Source organism: Mastigoproctus giganteus, chromosome 3 (genome assembly GCF_048544385.1).
Source record: "Mastigoproctus giganteus isolate SK-2022 chromosome 3, ASM4854438v1, whole genome shotgun sequence".
Taxonomy (NCBI): domain Eukaryota; kingdom Metazoa; phylum Arthropoda; class Arachnida; order Uropygi; family Thelyphonidae; genus Mastigoproctus; species Mastigoproctus giganteus.
The window spans coordinates 243,114,168-243,136,198 of NC_143577.1; the positions used below are offsets into that span (position 1 = coordinate 243,114,168).

General features: G+C 38.2%; 1 protein-coding gene across 1 annotated transcript in view; it reads left to right on the forward strand.

Moving 5' to 3' along the window:
* The window catches only part of LOC150088977 (uncharacterized), a 62,513-nt gene that overhangs the window by 27,536 nt on the left and 12,946 nt on the right, over window positions 1-22,031 (forward strand). The window contains exons 2-4 of the mRNA XM_090369739.1: window positions 7,108-7,231; window positions 9,007-9,040; window positions 16,776-16,822. Coding sequence (XP_090225865.1) covers window positions 7,127-7,231; window positions 9,007-9,040; window positions 16,776-16,822 — 186 coding nt within the window. The 5' untranslated portion in view covers window positions 7,108-7,126. The remainder of the gene's footprint in view (window positions 1-7,107; window positions 7,232-9,006; window positions 9,041-16,775; window positions 16,823-22,031) is intronic.

A 22,031-nucleotide genomic window follows, 5' to 3' on the forward strand; every position in this document is an offset into this window, starting at 1 on the left:
TAAATCTTCTGCAGTTGAGCCACAGTTATTTCTCTGGCTACTCGTATAACGGCAGATGATATTCTTTTAATTTCTCAACTACTCCTGGAGTATCCCAAGGTCCTTTCTTTTATCTACTATTTTCGTCTTGTATGTGGCAATAAAATTCCCCAACTGGAGCAATAAAAAGACCACAAGCTGAAGGAGCTCAAAAATTGAGTTATTTTTATTCAAGGTAATCACTACTTGATTGAATGCACTTACAGTATTACATCATTCTAAAAATTTCTGAAAAGAGTCAGCGAAGGCGTTCAAAGAAAGAGATGATGTTCAGTTCTGCGTAACGGCCGAACTGAGCTCAGCGTCCTGAAATTTCTTTCCTTCGAGAGCATCTTGGGAAAGAGAAAGAGAAAGAAATTCGCTGGTGCTAGATTGGGAGAGTTGGGTGGATCTGTACGATGTCATGTTTCGTCAAAAATGCCTACACAACAAGTGCGGAATCGGCGGGAGCATTGTCATGCAACAAGAACCAGCTGCCTTTCTCTCGAATTGCATTCTCACCCAGGAAATGCTCTTCAATAGTCAATGAAGCACATGAACGTAGAACGCAGTACTGAACCTCTCCCCTTCAGGCACAAATTCCTTGTGAATCCACATCCTGTTAGTCGAAAAATGTGATCAGCGTCCCTGATCCTGGACGAAGAGTTTTGGTCTGTGGTAATCCACTGCAAGCTCTGGCGCTTCATATTCGGGTCGTACTGAAACACCAACACTCGTCTCCAGTGACAATACAGTCGAGGAAATTAGGATTGTCTTGACCAGTCTGGATAAAGTCTTCGCATGATGACACTCTTTGTTGCTTCTGCTCATCCGAGAGGCTGTGCGGAACAAATTTTGCGCAGTCCTTCCTTTCCCCTAAATCTTCATGCAGTATTTGAAAAAGCGTCTCCTTATTCATATCTAGTCCATCAGCCATCATTCTGAGGAAGAAACGGCAATCTCTTTCCACAATTTCCTGAACTTTTCTAACTCTGTCCTCATTTCGAGAGGTTGACGGACGTCCACTTCTTGGGTCATCGCGGACATCCTCAAGTCCATCTTTGAACAAACACTGGTATACGACTTAACGTTTCGTCGTAAATGGTTTTCAATATTTCAGACTTTTCTGTTGCAGATTTTCCTAGTTTAAAGCAAATTTTGATATGCTTTTGTTGCTTCATTGCAAAATAGTGATACGGAACGTTAACACTACTAATGAAACTAGTTGTTACTTGCAACCTATCAGCCTACTGGACATTCTCTGTACCACCATCTGTTGGAGGATATTTTCAGACTCATCGAACATGACCGCAAGAGCACCAGTTCAAAGAAATTTATTGCTACACCTCGTATATCAGTGGCTGTCTTTCATCTGCTAGGAATCCAGTCCATAACTTAGTTTATGATAGTCTCTACTCCTCTTTTTTCTTCTTTCACATACCCTTCACTTTAGAAACAACTATAACTTCTCGAAAATCTACTGAAATTTCGTTAAACTTTGATCTTGAGATCATTCTGCTACGTGGATTGAAAAAAATATTCTTCAAACCTTGTCTTGTCTTGCTTCTTTTATGCTCCTTTTCAGGAAAGCCCAGATTTAAACAGAAGAAAACATGTGTTTACTTTGATTAACCGAAGATTCCATCTTTAACTTTTCTTGGTAAAAACCAAGAAAAGTGGGAAAATCAAAAAAATTGGGATTCTGAAGAGCAGTGCACACAGAAGTATCATTAACCTGATAATCCTCTTTGAATACAGTCTAGAAGCTTGAGAGAGATTTTGGGGCCGTCACACTAGATAGGAGAACAACATTCCAATATAGATCCTTACTCGTGTTTTATATTCTACGTATTTTGATCTATTTTGCCTTTTTTGAAAACAAGAGGGAAAAAATATCACCATGTGATAAAAGCACAATTTAAAAACAAAAGAGTCTGATAAGAGAAAACACACTAGACTTTTTTAACGCGGTTTGTTTTAATAGTTTAGTCGATTTTAAGAGTTTAACGCATGAAGTAAGCAACACAAAGAAGTATTCAACGGAGTATAGCCTTTTTCTTTTGGATACCAGTTTTGTCCTTCAAAACGAATGTTTCCATGTTTTATACAAAAAGCATCCTTGCAGTACAACAAGCACAAGTAACTACAGTACTTACTGGACTTCATTTTAAACCTTATTTTAGCTTTATTTTTAATGGGGAGACGATGAATCACTCGGCATTCCAATTAGTTAGATAAGTCTTACATAGAAGGTTCAACCTTACTTCTATGGATAACAAGAATGTTCTTTACATAGATAAAATGTATTTTGCATCTCCGTAGTGTGACGTCAGAGGCCTGCTCTTCTAAATATAGTACGTCATTATACCACAGGAGTGATTATCGGGAATCAGACAGGGTAACGCCATTATCACTTGCTGTCCCAGAGGGTCACGAAACAGGAAACACTAAAAGAAATAATTACTGTCTAATTATGATGACCTCCAATTAACATAAGCACTCTTTGTTTTACCATCAGAAGGTAAAAAGGTGACCCTTTTCTTCTCTGTTCGTAGACCCTCCCCGAGTAATTGAGCCGCGTTGTTAGTAGTAGGTCACTAGATAACGGAGATTTTAATGATGTGGTCCTTCTACCAATATTAATAGTTTACAGTGATTAGATATAGAAAAATGGGAATTCGAAAAAAAAAATTCTAATTATGTACTGTAATTGGTTGGATTTAAGTCTGTAACGTGCTATTTATGTTGACCAATTAACTGTTGAGTAATGGCTTCCGGACAGCGCTTTTCTGTCCATTTGAATGTTCTTTCTAAAATCGATAATTTCGTTTGATCATGACTTCTACATCATTGGCATCATTGGTTATGGTCCGGTTATGGTCCATTAATAGTGACCACTATGATTCATCCAAAATGTTCTGATCTAGATAACGAAGTCATCCTATATCCAATTCTACAGCAAGTACCTTGTTTAGATTCTGTCATTCAGGACCGGTATGTCTAGAATAAGCGATGATAGGAGTGGTGGCCATCAGTTGTCTGTGTATATCTGTCTGTGGTCGGTTTTCTTGTTTTGGGGATGAAAAACTCGAATAATTTTTATTAGAAATCACAAGCTTTTTAAAATAAAACATTTTTAAAATGGTTTAAAAACTCTACTCGAATAAATATATACTTTAAATCCAGAGCGATAAAATTGAATGTAAAGAAACATTCAATTTTATCGCTCTGGACTTAAAAGAACTTTCAATGATTAATTTTATCTCCTTTTCACTTTAATGGAAATTTTAAGTAGATAGAACAGCCTTGCCCCGGTCCATCAACGATACTTTTCCAAAAAATTATGCCAATTACACCCAGATGTGCTAAAAAACAATGTGATATTTATTCAATTCCAAGGTTTTTCTCCAACCCTTGCGTGGTTAATGGGAATTTCACGCACGGTAACCTTCACCCCATTCAAGAAAACCAAGCGTCTAAACAGCCCTTTCGTTACCTACTTAAAATCTTTCCTGTCATGAAATTTATAATTGAAGTATCTCAGGACCTGCTGAAAACGTAGAGTTGAACTATGCTCGAATCTGTTTAATTCTCAGAATTCCTTTTTTTATTTTTTTTTTAGCAGTAACTCATTTTTATAGCAAGGATTTATTTCAATTATAGATGGCGAAATGTTGCAAGATGTAAGTTATTCTCTTGTCTAAATTCAAACATAAAATTTTTTATAAGGTATATAATCCCATAAAGTCGAATGTAGGATTTATCTTCAGCTCGCCCCTAGGCAACTCAGACATAAGCACGTTTTGCAAAAATCTCGGAACCTTTGTCATTTTTTTTCTTTTTTCCCTTGACCCACTCGTTGGACTAATAAATCTGATCTCCATAAGACTTTCTGTTTGTAGTCTACCAAGTATCGCGTCCATGATCTGTTCCATACAGTAGACCTAGACTGATTATATTTAGTTCTTTCGTCAGTTTGTAATGTTTTGTCTCGTGACATGAATGGAATATTTTTCTAGGTTAATTAATCTTTTCTATCGTAGTTTTATATTCATCATTATAAATATATTAACACTATCTCTTCAATGTGGACAATGAAAACAGGTCGGCATCAACATTCGAAAAACAGACGAGATCCTCATTCTTAATTAGTCTTAATTTAAAATCGGCCAGTGTTTCTGATACTAATTCTATCTCCCTTGAATCTCTGGAACCAATCTGAAACATTGGCCTGCAACAAAAAGAGCTCTCAGCACCCCAGACACTTCCCCCTTCGTTATGCTACCAAAGCCTTGTAGGTTATTTGCCTGAATATTGTCCCGTCTTGTTATCGCTTATGTCAATCACTACATAGAATACGCGAAAGAAAATAGGCAAGGGGTTGGGGGGGATACGATTCATTTTTTCTTTTGTGAATTAGGAAGTAGACGAAGCAAGGACAGGTTTGGTAGCTGTTGAAAGTGAAGCTTGATCCGAGTTCTACATTCCGTACTATACATCCTGGCTCCAGTGACCCGCTTTCGTGCAGGTCACAGCGCCTTTGTGAATATATACACTGAAAAGAGTAAGTTATGATAGTATGAAAGACTAATAACAAGGAAAATTGTATGAGGGAAGTAAAAGCTGCCAACAGTGACAAGTACATGATATATTAACTCAAGGCCAGCCTTCAATGTATATATCTTTAACCCTAACTAATTAAACTTGCTTTTCTCATATTCAGAAAGGTTGAAATATGTACTTGCAATCAAATATAATATTAATCTTTAACCTTAAAGATATTGCCGGGATCATTAGCCCAATAACTTCTCTGATTTGGAAAAGCCTGGTTCAATTCCCATCACTGATGGAAGAAATTTCTATCGACTCTTTCACTCAAAGCTCAAGTAGTTGGTTGGTGTTGGTTATTATTCCATTTCGTAAATAAATAAAAATTGTGATTTTAAAAAGTTCTTGTTCATTAAGGAACCACAAGTTAACTTTTTCTAACAAAAAAAAAAAATACTGCGGTTATCGTTTGAAGAATAAAGCCCCTTGAAGAAGCTCCAGCTATCTTGGAGATCAACACTTTGAAGTTAATTATAAAACACGCCGTAATAGAATTCTTAAAAGGAGACAGACCCAGTATAGTTGACACATGAATGATTGGTGCTGTCTAGCAGCAATAAGTCTTACAAAGATACGCGGAATGTGATGCTAATACCTAGATGATAAACCATCTGGCACACACACACACATAAATATACCAACGTTTCACTTTCCCCGTTCGAAGGTAAACAGCTATTGAGACAAGAATGTAATGATTCACCTGTAGGTCACCCATTGTCCTCTATCTTCATTCATATTTGTGTCATGTTATCATTAAGCACCCTTGGAGCCCTTTCTTCGTGACAGCCCCAAGCGTCGTGTCTTGTTTCAACTTAATCCGTGATGTTGGAAAGGCAACAAGAGACAAAAAAGGGTCCTTTAGTGTCACAGAGTCTTTTTATCAGCCGATGTTTGTTAGGCAATGCTCGATGCATTGTCCACAATCAAGGATATCTTCTCTGGGGAAGTTTTTTGAAGGTAGACCGATAGTGGTCAGTATGAAGTCTGTCCAGAAATATGACAGCCTACAGTAATCTTTAATACCATCTGCAGAAAAAAAAACAAAAAACTGTGGATTTTGAGGATTTTTCGAGTAGTCTAAATAAACATTACAAAGATATCTGTCTAGAAGAACTAGGATTTGGAATTTTTACAACAGTTATTATTTTTATCCTTCTATCTTGAATATCAAGCTGATATTCGTTTTTCCTCAAGACGTACGGATGGACATAAATCACTGGCTTACGCTAACCTCATGCTGGTTATGTGGGGCGTTTGCCTTTCTTGTATCCGTGGTTATTAATGGTAGGTGGCCTCTAGGGCAGACATGAACCAAGTCGGTCTGCTCCGAGTCTATTATTTTCTTTAAACGGATCTCGATGAACTGTTAGGATTGGGGTTGCTCTCACGGTTGAAGTTTATTGGACTAACTTGGTGAGGGATTCCCCGGAATTATCATATATAGTAAACACCACAATGAGTTCAGCCCAGTAATTACCCTTATGATATTGTTGGCGGTAGCAGTTAATCATGGGCACACGTTTCCTGCTCAGACATTCTGTACCTTCACAAGTCTACCAGTTTTCGCTCTCGACATGATAATATGAAAAACTCTTTTATGTAGATGGCGCTGTGAAAAACACCTGCTTGCTTTACAATAAATATCTTACTGCTTTCATTACCCAAGTTAAAAAATATATTTTTTATCTATATTTTTCTGATTTGATGTGCATTTATGTTTTTAAATTATATTTTTCATTTTTGGTTGACTCCAGTTACTATAATCGTTATCTTCAGTTCCTATACCCCACCTAAATTAATGGGACACGTGTAGTTCAGAACACAACATGCATTTATTAAGAAAATTAATGTCGGGTTGGGCTACCTTTGGCCTTAATGATTGCTTGAATATGTTATGAAAGACTGTTCACCAGTTTCTGGTAAAAGTCCCACGGTATCATGCTCCATTCATCCTTCAAAGCAGCTATGAATTCAAGAAATGCAAAGGACCTTCTTGGACGTGCCAGAATCCGGTATTCTAATTTGTCCTACAGGCAGTGGGTTGAGATCAATACTCTGTGATGATCCATGGCATTATCCCAATGTTATTGCCCTCAGTAGGATAATCTATCCTACTATTATTAACCCTTTTCTTGACCATAACTTGATTAACTCTTGTGATAATTGGTCTGCTCTCCATCTAGCGATATTTTGTTGATTGTTAGACGCTTACGTCCACTGCGATCTTTAGCTAAGGAACCTTTGCATATCAAGAAACAGTCAATCAGGGCCGGATCTCAATATTTCGCCTCCGGAATCGAGATGTGAATGGCATTGCTTATGTATATTCATATAGTTAAGTACCATCTACGCCATCTTATTGCAGAATCAGATTTAATTTTTCAAAAATATGAATTAAGATTGCGCATAATTAACAATACAAAATATTAATTAATGTTTTAACCGTAATAGGTATTGAACTGTAAGTTCTTTGCATTTTAGGTACTCAGTGCTGTACAAGATGCCAGTGGATAGACAGAGCAGTACTGCCACGAGTGGGAGTGGAAACCCAAGTAGCAGAAAAGGTGATGGCAAACAGCTCGTGCCTCGCTATTCCGATGAGTTGGTAAGCATTATTTATTTTTCTCCTAGATCCATGTTAAATATAATTAGTGTTCAACAGATCCTGCAAACTTGTGTGGATAAATTTACAACCGTAAAGGATGGTATAACCACCTGTCATTTGGTTAAATTGATAAAAAGAAGAGAAATTGTAGTTAGCTCTTTGAAACCATGACTAACAGCGAGTAAACTTGTTTATTTTCCCAAATTCCAGTCATATTTAGAACATTACGTGACTGGCGTGGAACAGCGAGATGTCACCAACAATATGATGTCATTGCATAGAAATTCTCCTTTCAAACTGGCCTAGAATTTCTCTGCACCTGCTGGGCACATTCGTGATCCTTCTAAAGAAATCCTCCTGCACAATAATAATTTATTTTTTTGGTGGTTTTGTACATGTTTATAGATGTTCGGAAAGATATCATAGACTAGGTTATGGGAATGCGTTCCTGATACATGAGTCTACAGTCCCTGACAAAATAAAATGAACACCAAGGATGTTTATACCTGTTTTATACCATATTAACATGAATTTGGTTAATTAGTGAAATCGGGAAATTACTGTATCTAATTTATTTTATTCAAATTAGATACAATAATTTTGGTGCTCCTAAATATCTGGCCCCTAGGACAGCAAAAGCGATCTAATAGCAAGATGGCTGCGTCTTAAATAACCCACCCATTTTTGAACTTTTATGCCCTATCCAAATTACTGGAAATCGCTGTAAATTGGCTCTATTTATTTACCATATTGAAAAAAGTGGTTCCAGTTACAACTTGTTGGAAAGTAGGCTAAGGAAATTGGAAAGATTAGGTAAATGGTAATTATTACAAATGGAACTTGAGTCCAGTTTTTGCGTATTGTCATGAAAAGACAAATAACTTTTTTTTTTGCAGTGCAATTTGTAATAATATGTAGGCTATGCAAAACCAACATTGGAGTTAGAAATCAGATAGGTTATAAACAAGTTTTTGGGAACTTCTCTACAAAAACAAAACAAAAAAAGAACCTTGTGAATAATAATTATAATTACTGTGCCATGGGAGTTAAGGAAAATACCCATTTATTAGTTCATAAGTGGACGTAAATGCTGCATTTTCAGTTCAATGAGAAGGTTGAAGATCCCTTTTAAGAAATCCGCACTAAAATTTTTAAATGGACTTCAAATACCTTGATTTGACTTCCAGGTGAAGTCTTTCAATGAATATTCAGTGTCCTTCAAGGTATTTGCCGTTCAGTGAATTTTCAGGGATCTTTAATGAATCTAAAGGACATTGAAGATTCACTTTAGGGGGTTTTTGAAGTAAAGAATTACTTTGAAACCCCCCGATTCGTTAAGATTCATCGAAATTTCTGCCTTATTTCTGCTCCCGATGGATTAGATTGTACCAAAGGAAGATTTTCGTCCTTTTTTAAAAGGCGACGCCATTTTTTTTTTGTTGTCCAATTAACGAAAGACTGCATCTTGTGGGCAGATTCATCCTAAACCTTGATCTTATCCAGCAGATATGAGGACCGCAAAAGATTTGGTCAATTTTTTAAATAATTAGGTGGGCTCCACTACTTCTCTCATGTATTTAATGAAGTGTGCCATTCCATTATAGATGATTCTTATAATGCGTGTATCAGGGTAGAACTGACCCCCAATCTCATGTTTTGGTAACATTGTAATCTTAAGCTATTGTTTGAATTCTACAAATGTCAATCTAAGTTAAAAAATGAAAGCATTTGTGGAAAACCAGTGATTCATTTGTCATTTTATTTTATTTTTATAGGATCTTCCGGATGTTATTTTTACCACTAAACATGGTAAGTAATTGCCAATATCCGTTTTATTCCTGTTATTAATGTGCGATTGCAGTGAAAGAGTTTTGAAATGAAAGTTTCCTTTTGCAATTTATGTGTACAGGCTTTGAGGTACTGAAATGATGATGATATTGAAATGTTTTATCTTTGAAGTCATCTGAAAGCTGGAAGTGGGTGGAAGATCGTTGTCTTCTGATGTCCATAATTAAAACATCTGAACTTATTTGTAAACTGTATTGCTGGAAACTTTAACATGTATGAAAGTATAAATTATGCTTTTGCCAAGTATAAGAGAAATGCACGTGTCTCTCTTTCACTCTTTCTTTCTCATTCTTGTTATCTTTCCCTCTTTTAATTATTTCTTTTTTTCTCATTCTTTTTCATTCCTCCTATCTTTTCTAGTTTTTTTTTCTTTCTTTCTCATTCCTCCTCTCTTTTCTACTCTTTTTGTTATTTCATTCTCTTTTTCTTTTTTTTTTTGCTGTCTTTCTTTTCCTTCACTTTCTTTTTTTTCTCTATTTTATCTCTCTCTTCCAAGCTTTTTTCATTCTCTTTCCTTTTTCCTCTTTATTTTTTATCTCTCTCTTTCACTCTCTTTCCTTTTTCCTCTTTATTTTTATCTCTCTCTTTTCCCTCACTTGCTTTCTCTCCCTCTTATTCTTTCCTTTTGCTCTCTCTCTCTCTCTCTCTCTCTCTCTCTCTCTCTCTCTCTCTCTCTCTCTCTCTCTCTCTCCCCTTCCTTCTCTTATTTTTTTCATTTTCTCTTTCTCCCCACTCTCCCTTTCCCGTTCTTCCTTTTTTCTCTCTCTTTCATTCTCTTTTCTCTTCTTTCTTTCCTTCTTTCTCTCCGCTTTCTCTCTCATTCTCTCTCATTCTCTCTCTTACATTCCCAATTATTTCCTTTTTTTCTTTCTCTTTTGTTCTTTCTACACGTTTCTTCCCTCTCTCTCTCTCTCTCTCTCTCTCTCTCTCTCTCTCTCTCTCTCTCTTCCTTTCTTCATTTCTTTTCCTTTCTTATTTTAGGGTTTTTTTTTTCATTACAGTTTCTCCCCTTCCTTCTCTTTTCATTTTTCTCTCTCCCTTTCACATTATTTCTTCTTTTTTTCTTTCTTTATAATTTCCATTCCTTCTTTCTCTTTCTTTCACTTTCTCTTCCTGTCTCCTTTCGTTTTCTCACTCTTTCTTCTCTCTCTCTTTCCCTTTCTTCTTTCAGGGTTTTTTTTTTCCATTACAGTTTCTCACCCTTCCTTCTCTTTCCATTTTCTCTCTCTCTCGCTCTCTTTCTTCTTCTTTCTTTCTTTTTTTGTAATTCCCATTCCTTCTTTCTCTCTCCTTCTTTCTCTCTTTCCCTTTCTTCTTTCAGGTTTTTTTTTTCATTACAGTTTCTCTCCCTTCCTTCTCTTTCCATTTTTATCTCTCCCTTGTTCATTATTTCTTCTTTCTTTCTTTCTTGTAATTCCCATTCCTTCTTTCTTTCACTTTCTCTCCCTGTCTCCTTTCGTTTTCTCTCACTTTCTTCTCTTTCTCTCTTTCCCTTTCTTCTTTCAGAATTTTTTTTTTCATTACAGTTTTTCTCCCTTCCTTCTCTTTCCATTTTTTTCTTTCTCTGTTTCTCCTTATTTCTTCTTTCTTTCTTTGTAATTTCCATTCCTTCACTTTTTCTCCTTGTCTCCTTTCGTTTTCTCTCTCTTTCCCTTTCTTCTTTCGGTTGTTTTTCATTCCTATTCCTCTTTCTCTCTCTCTCTCTCTCTCTGCGTGTGTGTGTGTGTGTGTGTGTGTGTGTGTGTGTTTGAATTGTTTAATACTAATCTGTATTGTTACCAGAACTGTGTGTGTTATTTAAATCCGATAACTTTTCTTCAAACTACCTTAAATGTTACTTCTAAAAGTGACTGCAGGTGGCGCGCTATTAAATGTAACAGCCACTTGAAATATTTTATTCTAATTGACACATAAACACTTCGTGACAATATAAATCATCGATACGTTTTGTTTTATAAAATCCTCTGAATTCAACGTACACAAACGAGTTAAATATGTAGGTTAACGTAATAAATCCCGTTTTATTTTTCCTCATTTTAAAAAGCTAATCCTCACAAAAGTAGAGGATCCGGTTACTCCAGAGACGCTATAATCAGTCATTCTGTGCGGATTAGCCACCAAAGGAGGTGTTTACTCATTTGTAAGAAATATTTCTGTAAAAATATACGTTTTTTTATTTTTTTATTTTTCTTTTTCTTTGCAGCAACATAATCATTAGTGCGGGCAGGAAGGTGGAAACAGTCAAGTGGGTGGGTATTGTGAACGCAAAGAGGAAATCCAATGTCACAAATAAAAGAAAGGGTGAAAGTGAGTGATGAGTTTGTTTAGCGAGTGTTGTAACCCTTCCCATGTTGACATTACTTCCTCCTTTTTCGAGGGCTAAGGGCGGTGGCTTTGTCTCACGAAAACTGGAAGTTCGAATTTTATTTTTTCATGGAAAGCATTGTTCACTTACTGCACCAATAATAACTTCTTTACTGCAGCGTGAAACAACACTACCTTTCAAAAATATTAGTGACCCCAGTTAATCATCCTCCTTTATCCCCAATGATGGTAGCTAGGTTCAAATCCGAGAACCAATAGTGAAGATGCCACAACTATTCGGGGACGCATTATATTTACATTGCCCACTCAAAAGATTACGACCACTCCTGAGTTTAGCAACTGGCTGTTCCACCCTCTATGGTGATGCATGTGTCGCTATTAGAACCGGTAATAATGTCATACTGTAGGTTCGTGGCATGCGGTCCATACGAAGTACTTGATCGACATGGGCAAGCGGCGCCATCTGACGCATTTCGAAAAGTGGAAGTGTTGGTTAACCGATAAAGATAATATTATGGAAAATGCGAATCTTGATGGCTATTCGCGTTGTGCTGCTGTAGTTAAGGTGTTTAAAGAGTGGACGAACAGCAGTTGCTGGGCCAATAGCCGGAGCCCACTCATCGATGGTCGTGGTGAATGTAGGCTGTCCCGCCTTTTGCGAACCGATAACGGAAAATGGTGGAACTTGGACTTTAACCAGAGGATGATGACCAGCGGTGTTTCTAAGCCCACCATTCAACGAACCCACCGGAGTAGGCGCCCGGTGAAGTTATCCATGCTTACGGCCACCCATCGCCAACGACACCTAAAGCTTGCATCTGAACGGTCCATTGGATCTTTGACGACTTTCCTGCTATGCCGTATGAGCAGTAGATGGAGAATACAGCGACAAACTGAGAAGAGGAGTCACTCCATTGTCCTGGTCCAACAGAAAGAGAAGGTGGTCTCAGTGTTTTGGTATAAGGGATATTTTCCTGGGAATCTCTTGGACCCTTTTTACCCCTAGACTGCATTCCGAATGCTAAAAATTACCTATCCATTGTGGCTGATCCGGTACACTCCATGGTGAATGTCTTCTCGGATGGCATGTGTGTATTCCAGCAGAATAATGTGTCCTGCCAAGTTGCCGGTATTATTCGAGAATGGTTCTCCGAATACGAAAGTGACTTCCAGCTGCCACCTTGGCCGCTCAATTCGAGGTATATATGAATCCCATAGAAAATTTCTGGAACAACGTGGATTGGCAGATCTAAGACGCAATCCTGGCGACATAGTACAACATACCTAATGCAGTACAGAGGGCTTTATAGAGTACGTACCTCGCCGTGTGGTGGCGGTACTGGTGGCAAGAGGAGGACATATCACTGTAAGTTAGATCGCCATAATATTTTGACTGGAAGTGTATATTCCTATAGCGCTCACATATCGCGATATCTGATTCTCTGATATTTTGGTAGGGCAGTGTACTAATGAAGACTAAGTTTATATGAAGAAAACATGGTTATTATTATTTAATTATTAATTATTTTTCTATTATTATATTATTAGTATTTTCAGAGGGCCGGGTTTCATGCCGAGATGCATTTTAAAGGCCATCTATGATGAGCAGTGTACGCATGCGTGCTTAACTGCTTGCATATAAAGCTACTCTTAAAGTTGTTAATTATCCTGTATAACAAGATGTAATAATTGAATGAAAGAAGAATAACATAAGACGTGGTCATCCCTTTATTTACGTACTTTTATGGCACCTTCATAAATCAGTGACACAGTCAGAAACAATAAAAAATATTTTACGAGCGAATTATTCTAGCATTTTCCCTTCACGTTAAAGCGCCACCTGACGGCTTTTTATTAAATGGCGATTATTGATACCATAATTTACGATTGTAAAATAATTTTAAAATAATGGTTTGCTTAACGATGCTTAATTTTATTTGCAACATCTGACTTAATAGCTATTCTAAAATATTTATACGATTAATGAATGCGAAACTACTGTGATTGATATAATCATTCTTTCCTGTAATCCACAATATAGGATACGAAAATATAATCCAGAATTAAGAAACAAAAATGAGTTTATATTTATTGGATCCTCAATGCGAAAAAAAAAAAAAAAAAAAAAAAGTTAACGTTCTATCAACTATTTAAAAAAAATGCAAAAGTTTCGAATGAACTATTTTCTGAAAACATTTATACACTAAAATGATCATCGAAAAATGTATTTTTCGATGAAGGCGAAATATGTGAGTAAATACGGTACACGAATTCCAGGCCATGTCCACGCTAGATTTATTATATTAACCATATGGTGCTAGAAAGCCTGAGGCTTTTGCTGCACCACCCAAAAAAAAATTCTGAATTACCCTGAGAGAGAGAGAGAGAGAGAAGTAGAGGGGAATCACCAAGAAAGAGAAGAATGATGATATCCAGCTCAGGACCCTGGGTGTGCCAAGCCCATACTCACCAGATGTGAGCCTCTGGGGTTGCATTTGATTCAAAAGAGTGCCATCTGGTGGTGAATAACTATCATAGAGATGATCATTGATTGATGTGTAAGCATTTATAGTCATTCGGTTACTAATATCATAAAAAATATGTATTATGTCAACTGACTTGTATAACTAGATAAAAGCTCCCCCCCCCACACACAAAAAGCAACAGGAACCCCTTCCTCCCACTAATCGAGGGAGAAAAGGGCTCACGATAGTTCAAACGTATCTGTCACCTCTTTAACGTTAAATGATGCAACTGGCTTTGGCTTGTAGCCAGATCAGACCTCAATGAGTTAATATATCCGGGTCATAATTATATTATTACATTTTCACAAAAGTGATTTATCTGTTTCCTTCTCCAAGGACAAATGACTTATCTTAGAATGGTGGTGGTTTCTTTAAGAAAAAAAAAACAAAAACAGAGATACCTTTTCATTCTCATACGCATTCATGACTAAGGTTTTAAGGACTTTGTTGCTAACTCCGAGATTCCGTTTAATTAACCCAAGCTATCTGCACCTAGTTCGAGGTCGAGCCCAAGAGTTATTTGACAGGAAATTGGTCTTTACAGCAATGGATTCCGACTAATTGGATGACAAAGCGGAGATAAAGAAAAAAAACAAAAAACAAAAAAGGAGCAGTAATAAATATCTCTGGATAAGAATCAGCTACAATAGTTTCTGATCCGAAACCGGAAAAGTTTGTGGAATTGGGACGAAACCTAATGTCTTAGGGGCATGGAATTGCCCAATGATCAAGATGAGTTATCTCTGTATCACAAGAAACAGTATCAAAATGCCTCTCATGGAATTAAAGTGTTTATCTCCAGGTTCGAATTATTCTGTGATGTACACAGAAGGTTTAAAGTTTAAAGAAACCTCTTGTGGATTTGTTGAATAGATAATTGGAGCAGACCATTGATCATTTAGGTGTTTTCTCCATGGTCAATTTTCAGTTGAATAAACAGGGTCTTTAAAAAAAGACATGGTAGTTTTAAGTGTGATTATGTTTCAATGTTTTTAATGTATAGTTCTTTGACCAAAAGAATCATAATTCTAAAAAGTTTTGTTTCATTTTAAAATTTTCAGTTGAATATTCTATATACACTGCTCTACAGAATTAACAGAAAACGTGGTGCAACTCACGCAGCTTGTGATGAAGAGGAACAAAATTTGGTATGGTGGTGTACCATGGAATAACGATGAACTGAAGAGACAATGAGAAACTTCGGACAGATATAAGGGTCATTTATAGGGGTTGTATAAGAATTACCAAAAAGGTTACATTACAGAGGTCCATATATAATGCGCGAAAATATGGTCACATGACATTAGTACACCGTATGATCCCCTCCAACGGCTAAACAGGCCTGAAATCATTATTCTTCTTCTTCGAGTAGCATAACTTCCTGAGGAGCTGTTGTGGCTGCTAACAAATTCCTCCACGGCATCGCAAAATGTCACGCCCAAAAGTTCACCGATTCCATCCTTCCATCTAATTGCAGGTCTTCCTCTGCACCTCTTCCCCTCGATTTTTCCTTCCATTATATTCTTCAACAGAAAGTTTTCCCTTTATATCGAGCATGGTGAACCATGCTCCAGATAAAGGTGTTTATAAGGTTCTGTGGAAAAAAAATCCCATTCTTCCAGCAGGGCAGACCTTAGCTCACCAAGTGACCGAGGAGTTGGCTGTCGGCACGCAATGCGACGCCCAAGGGCGTGCATTCGATCAGATTTAAGTCTGAGATCGTGCTGGTCACGGCAGTCGTTGGAAGATATTCAGTTTCACGATATTCCTCCACCACTTGAGTTCTATGTCCAGTGGCGTTGTCGTGCATGAAAAGAAAATCTGGGCCAACCGCACTCCTAAAAAGTCGCACATAGGGTTCAAGGATCTGTTGAACCCTATGTGCGACTTGACGGTAACCCTATCAAAATAAGTATCCCTTTTTCTGATGTTGGAGGGATGGTATTGCTTTCCTCCTTCTGTTCAGATGAAATAACGTGTAGAATCTGTTTATAGGCTACAACGAAGCTCCAATTTTATTGTGAAAAGTATCTTCGGAGACACTATTTACAATAAAACTTTGATAAAAAACATTGTGTTCTGTTAATTTTGTCGAGCAGTGTATAAAACAACGTGCGAAGGATATGCAATAAAATTGAATGAAACAGATGATTATTTGATCTTAAATCAACCTACTGAACACTGCCTTTTAATATTGGCATGCTTTACCACAGACGAGATGTTTAGATACACTGTTAATAATCATGGGCCGAGAGGCGAATCTTGTAGGACACCGGACAATATAATGTATAGGAAAGATAACACTCAGATAGAAGAGTTTTATGAATATAATTTCTACATAAGGATTAAAGGATGGTATCGAATTCTTTAGAAGGCTGCAGAGCCCATTACCACACATTCGATTCCCGTTGTTTATTGTTAAGTTTCCTTCCAGTTGGGCATTTTTTCCTACCACCATGAAACTGCTTACTTTGTTGTTTTTGAACACGGACTCATTACAATTAAAGAGTCAGCAATCTTTTTAAATCAGGACAATTAAGAAACAATATCTCCATTTGTTCAGAAATTAAGGTACCACCACATCCTCACTCGCTCAGTCACCGTAACAGTCACTCCACTAACTTAGACACAGTCCTTGAGAATCCTAGGTGAAGGCGGCGATGATAATTGGCCACTTAGAGGGTTAATCAATCATGTGGTCGGTTGAATATGCAGATGACAGACTCGATTGTGGTCTTAGCATTGTTTAAGATTCAGCGCGCTTGTTTTACAGTCACATTAGTGATAAGATGTAGTTTCACATGGGACATTTTTATTAATAACTCCTCCATTTTCTTCCATTATAGAGGAATGGACCACTAGCAAAAGGGTCGTTAATCATAAAACAAAGCAAGTAAGTAATTATTATTTTTTATTTTTTTCTATCAGCTGTCTTGTTAATATTTTTATTTATTTTAATATTATGCTTTGTTGTTTACTTGGGTTCGCTAGAAGGAGCTGCTACATGTTACTGTATTTGTTTACTGGGGGGGCGGGGCGGTTTCTGCGTGTCGATGTCTGCAGACCTGTTTTTAAAATGTGCCACCAAACGACACCTCGGTCTGTTGCGAAACCTTTGACCTACGGGACATTAGCCGACAGTGTTGCGTATTTCGACACGTAAATTACACAATTTTGAAACGTGACAAAAGTGAAGGTTCCTGGTTAGGGGGCGTAGTTGTGTCAAAACGGAAGGAGGAATTTCAAAACGAAATGTAAACATAAACGGGGTCTGTTATTTGCATTTTTCTCTTTTAAAGCAATTAAGACACTGCAGGAGACCGGAACGATACGGTGGCGCTGCGCGTTAATGGCCAAACGACGTCACGGATTGTCGCCTGCTAAGGTAGGGGTAAAAGTCTTTTGGTTACTTGACAGATTGTGAGGGAAGGAAAGTTTGTTGCAATTTAGGGAGAGACGAGTTGTGGGTGTGTTTCGGCGTGTGGCGTGGGAATCCATTCCAGCAGGTGATGATACCAAAAGATTTTTTTTTTCTTCTTTTGTCTTTCATAGGAGGAAAAAATGCGGACGGGTTTTACACGTGACTCAACCCATCTCTCTTTTTTTTTTCTGGCCTTGACGGTCGACCTTTTGTTCTTGAATAGTTTCGTCGAAGCTCAATTGTTTTTGTCTTTTCACCCGCCTCTTAGATATTTAGGGGGCGTTATGATACATGGTCGTTTGGCTCTCTTTTGTGGTTTAAAACAGGCGGAACTGATTCAATTTGCACAATGGAGTTTAGGATAGTTACAGCTTAGAGATAAACTGGTGGACTTTATTGCATCCTGTTACTCCCCCAATCCTTCCGCCCCTCAAGATACTAAGGGAGGCACCCCGGATATCGAAATTGTTTACGATTTCCACATTCTACAAACGGTACATTTATATAAAGTCCTGTTTACGTCTGACGTGTTTATAGATGCATTAAGGGGTCTTATTACGGAGATGGAAGTGGGGGGGGGGGAGTGCTAACAGAGCGGGTGTGGTGCTTTTATCGCATTTTAATTCGAACTCGACTCATTCTACGTGCGTGGTTGGGATCCATTTCTGGGAGTTTCAAAGAGGCTTCTCTAGCAGCGCGTGAGAGACGCATAAAATGTAGGAACTTCAGGGCGGGTTAGCATTTTGAGTGTGGACAACGACTATTGTAGCGATAACCTTGGTGCCGCTTTATCGCGACCACGGCGTTCATTGTTTAGCCGGTTATTTTCGTTTATCGGGAAAAAAGAGACGAAGGTCATCGCAGAACACCGTAGTTGCAGTGCCATTTTTATCGGATCCTGTCGTCTGTTTGCGGAATTACTCTCGCCACAGAGGCTTTTGTTTTCTATTGTTGGTAATTGTAAAATCTGGCCGGTTAGTATGTCCGTTGTCAGCTTCCTTTGTTCGCCCATTGGGTGTGGCGAAACACGGGAAGCCAACTGGGGTTATAATCATCATCATCTCATTGCGGAAGAGTCCGAGTAATTTTGTACATAGCTCGTAGCCACGTGATTAGAAATATCTAATGATATAACGACCATCACAACCAAAGAATCATACTTAAAGACTTGGCTGCTTAGGACCGGCTCAGGATTATATCTTCTGAATTATTCTACATACCTTTTCTCACTTAGAATGGTGCATCCAGGCCAGTCCTAGAGTTCCTGGAGCCCGGTGTGAAAATTAAGTTTGGTTCATTTGGTCTTCTTTCTGGTCAATCGGTGATTCTGGTACTTTTTGCATCCTCGCGACTCCCTCTCTTACCGACAGATTGGTCCTGTGTACATCACATCAGTACATTTTCAAGGTACATTAAGAGCAACATGTTTGCTTGCCGACCTTCATATTTTTTGTAATTAAGAAACCAAATGTGAAAATATAATTGATATCACGAGGTGAAGTATCAAACAGTAGATTCGTTGCAATGTCCACTGTGAAAGAAAGAATATTTTAGTTATATTAATTACGTTTACCGGTATTAATATGGCGTAATGTTGGTAGAATCACCGTCCTCCTCACACCGGGTGGAAAGAACTAGAGTTCGAGTCCCGTCAGTGAGAGGAATTTTTATGGGTCTTTTTCACAACGTGGCTGAGTTAGTCGGTCGGACAGCATGGTTATGGTGTTTTCCTCTCTGAAACTAAGGTTTTTCGTCCAGCAAACAGAAAATCGACCACAGAACACTAGCAATAAACTGACAATGTATAATGCTATAGTCGCTGATGCTCCTAAAACCCTACTAGAACAGCGCCAAAAAGTGGCTGTTCAATTCCTCCTTTAATTTTTCAAACCCTCCACCTCGACCATCCCAACAGGTAAGTTTTGTCTGCTGTTTCTCTATAAGATTTCATTATTGTGTCCTCTGGTTCTGCTCTTTCTTACACACCACTGGGAATATTCCTCCCTCATTATTTTAGTAATCACCCAAGAACCCGGCCTCCTCAAATTGGATGGAAAAGACCTGAGTTCGAATCCCTTCGACGAGAGGAATTTTTATGATTGTTTTCGCAACATGGCTGCGTTAATCGGTCTCAACGAGGGTAGCGTGATTTTAACTCCCCAAAACTCGGGTTTTTCATCCAGCAAACACAAATCGACACCAGAAAACACACGCAATTAATAGACATATTATATATGGCACAATATCATCTAAGTTGTTGATGCGCCTAAAATCCTGCAACAACAGCAACTTCCTTCTTGCAAAATTCCTATAAATTATAGATTACGAAGATAAGAAACAAGGGAGATCCTAGCACTGATCCGTGAGGGACCACACTTGACACTCCAGTCCACTGAAAAATACCTACTTGTGCCCACCCTCTGTTTCCTGTCCCTCAACCAACCCCTAATCTACTTCTTGATCTTCCTTGTTATCCCGACTTGCCCTAATTTATTTATAGAACAACACCTCGCGAGGAAAATCCATCTAAAGTCTTACCGAAATCCAGGTGTACAATGTCAAGGTTATTTCTGACATCCAATTGCTTTATAACCTGATCATGGTAATTTACCAGATTTTTCAGACAAGATATCCATTTTACATATCTTCTTCTTGTGGGAATCACAGACCAGTCGCTCTGAGGAAAATGTGTAATGCTCTGGAGGATTGAAAAGGTTGAAATGAAAAATAATATGAATGATAATTTTCAGGAAGTAATAACAACTAACCTGGTCGACAACAGGCGATGTGACAGAGAGCAGAAAATAGGCAGGAAAATTTCTCCTTGTTTGTCCCTTGGGGCTCTCTTAAATTCATGAATAGCTCCTGGTACCTTCAATTGATTAGTTTTATGTATGTATTTCACGGCTTGTGTTGTGAGGATGGTTATCCAACCTTTTCGGAGCAAAGCCGAAAAAGTAATTACCACAAAAACAAAACTTCTGGATCTGCTATGATTTCTTCAAAATTTGAAGGATGGTTCCTCTTCTTTCGGTGTAATATCTCATCCTCTATAAATGAAATCGCTTTAATACCATTCACCACATTGTTACAAAGGATATCCTTGAATTAATGGAATGACTAATTACTAAAAAAGATTTGCTAGTGCGCATGAAGAAGAACAGGACATTAGAATATATTGTGACCAAGAAAGATTATATAAAATTGATGCATTCTCCATATCCTGCAATGTAATTATTTCTTTTGTTTCTCAGTTTCATCCTGTCGATCATATTTTGTAATATCCACCAATCGACCTCCAAATCATTGATCTCCTTCTTATGAGACTGAAAGTTTCCTTTCAGATACTAATCCACGTGATTGACTGTCTATGGGATGGGTCGATCACAGTTCTCATGTGCGGACATTGCCATTGCTTGAGTTTCCCTTTATGCTCATTTAAAGCAGTCCCTTCCGGATTTTTTCCTTCCTTCTTTCTTTAAATGCTTCCCACTTGATTGTCCACCATCCTTGCCCCCATTTAATCCTCCATAGGCTATTGTAAGGGCTAATTACTGGCCTGTCATGTTTTCTCCTTGGTACTGTAGGCAAGAAAATGCCACAGCTGGACGATATTCGTGCATCAGTTGCATATAATGAAGGGAAGGGGATTTTCGTGCATTTTTAAACGATTCCAACTCCCGCTTCTCTCTTACCCTCATTTCTTTGAGTAAGTCACCGCGTCGTGACATAAACTCGTTATTACGACCAGTCCGTGTTTGCCAAGCGCTACGTAAGATCTTCTTTAACGTGCCGCACGGTATCATCGTTGTTTCATCCCACACCGAGACGGGTTCTGTAAGTGTTGGGACGATTCCCCCGCATCAACTGGACCGGATTGTTCAGATGGTATCGGGCGAAACTAACGCCAAGGAAAGTTAACTTAATATGCAGCAGAATGGGGATGAAAAGATGGACGTTCTCTTTCGCTTAAGAAATTGTAAAGGTCTCTTGAATATCATATTGGGTCACTGCAAGTTTTACAGGCCTTTTTTCACACCATGGATGAGTTAGTCAGTTTCGGGCAAGGACCAAAGAACGGGCATAATTTACAGTTAAAATAGATTTGGGCGCATGCATTTACTGTCATATTAAGGTCACCCAAGAGCTATCCTATCTGTGCATGTGTATTATGTCCCTAAATTGCGTGTTCTATGGTGGATTTGCTAGTTGCTGCACGAACTATCAAATCCACTAGAAAAACCCGAGCTTCCTGGAGAAAAAACCATGCAACCCCTGCTTTGTTGGTTGAGAACGACTGAGTCAGTCATATCGTGAAAAAAACCCATAAAAATTCCCCGCGTTGTTGACGGGATTAGAACTCAGGTCTTTTCCACCCGGCATAGGGAAAACAGTGGTTATACCAACTGTGCTACTCACGAGGGCCAAGGACTGTCGTGCAGATGTAAATTACTAAGTTCTCCAACAAATACAGGCCGGGAACATGCAATTGAAGCGTTTCTTTGAGTACTCGCGCATGTCTGACTTCTTTCATTCGTGAACTGCAACCGCAATAGACAACACACCTGTCAATTATCGTAGTGTATCTGAAAGTATCTGAAGTATCTGAAAATTTCATCTCAGATTTGCCCGCGTCTACTCCTTGGAGGATGGAGACTGGAGATGGGACAGTCGGAAGACT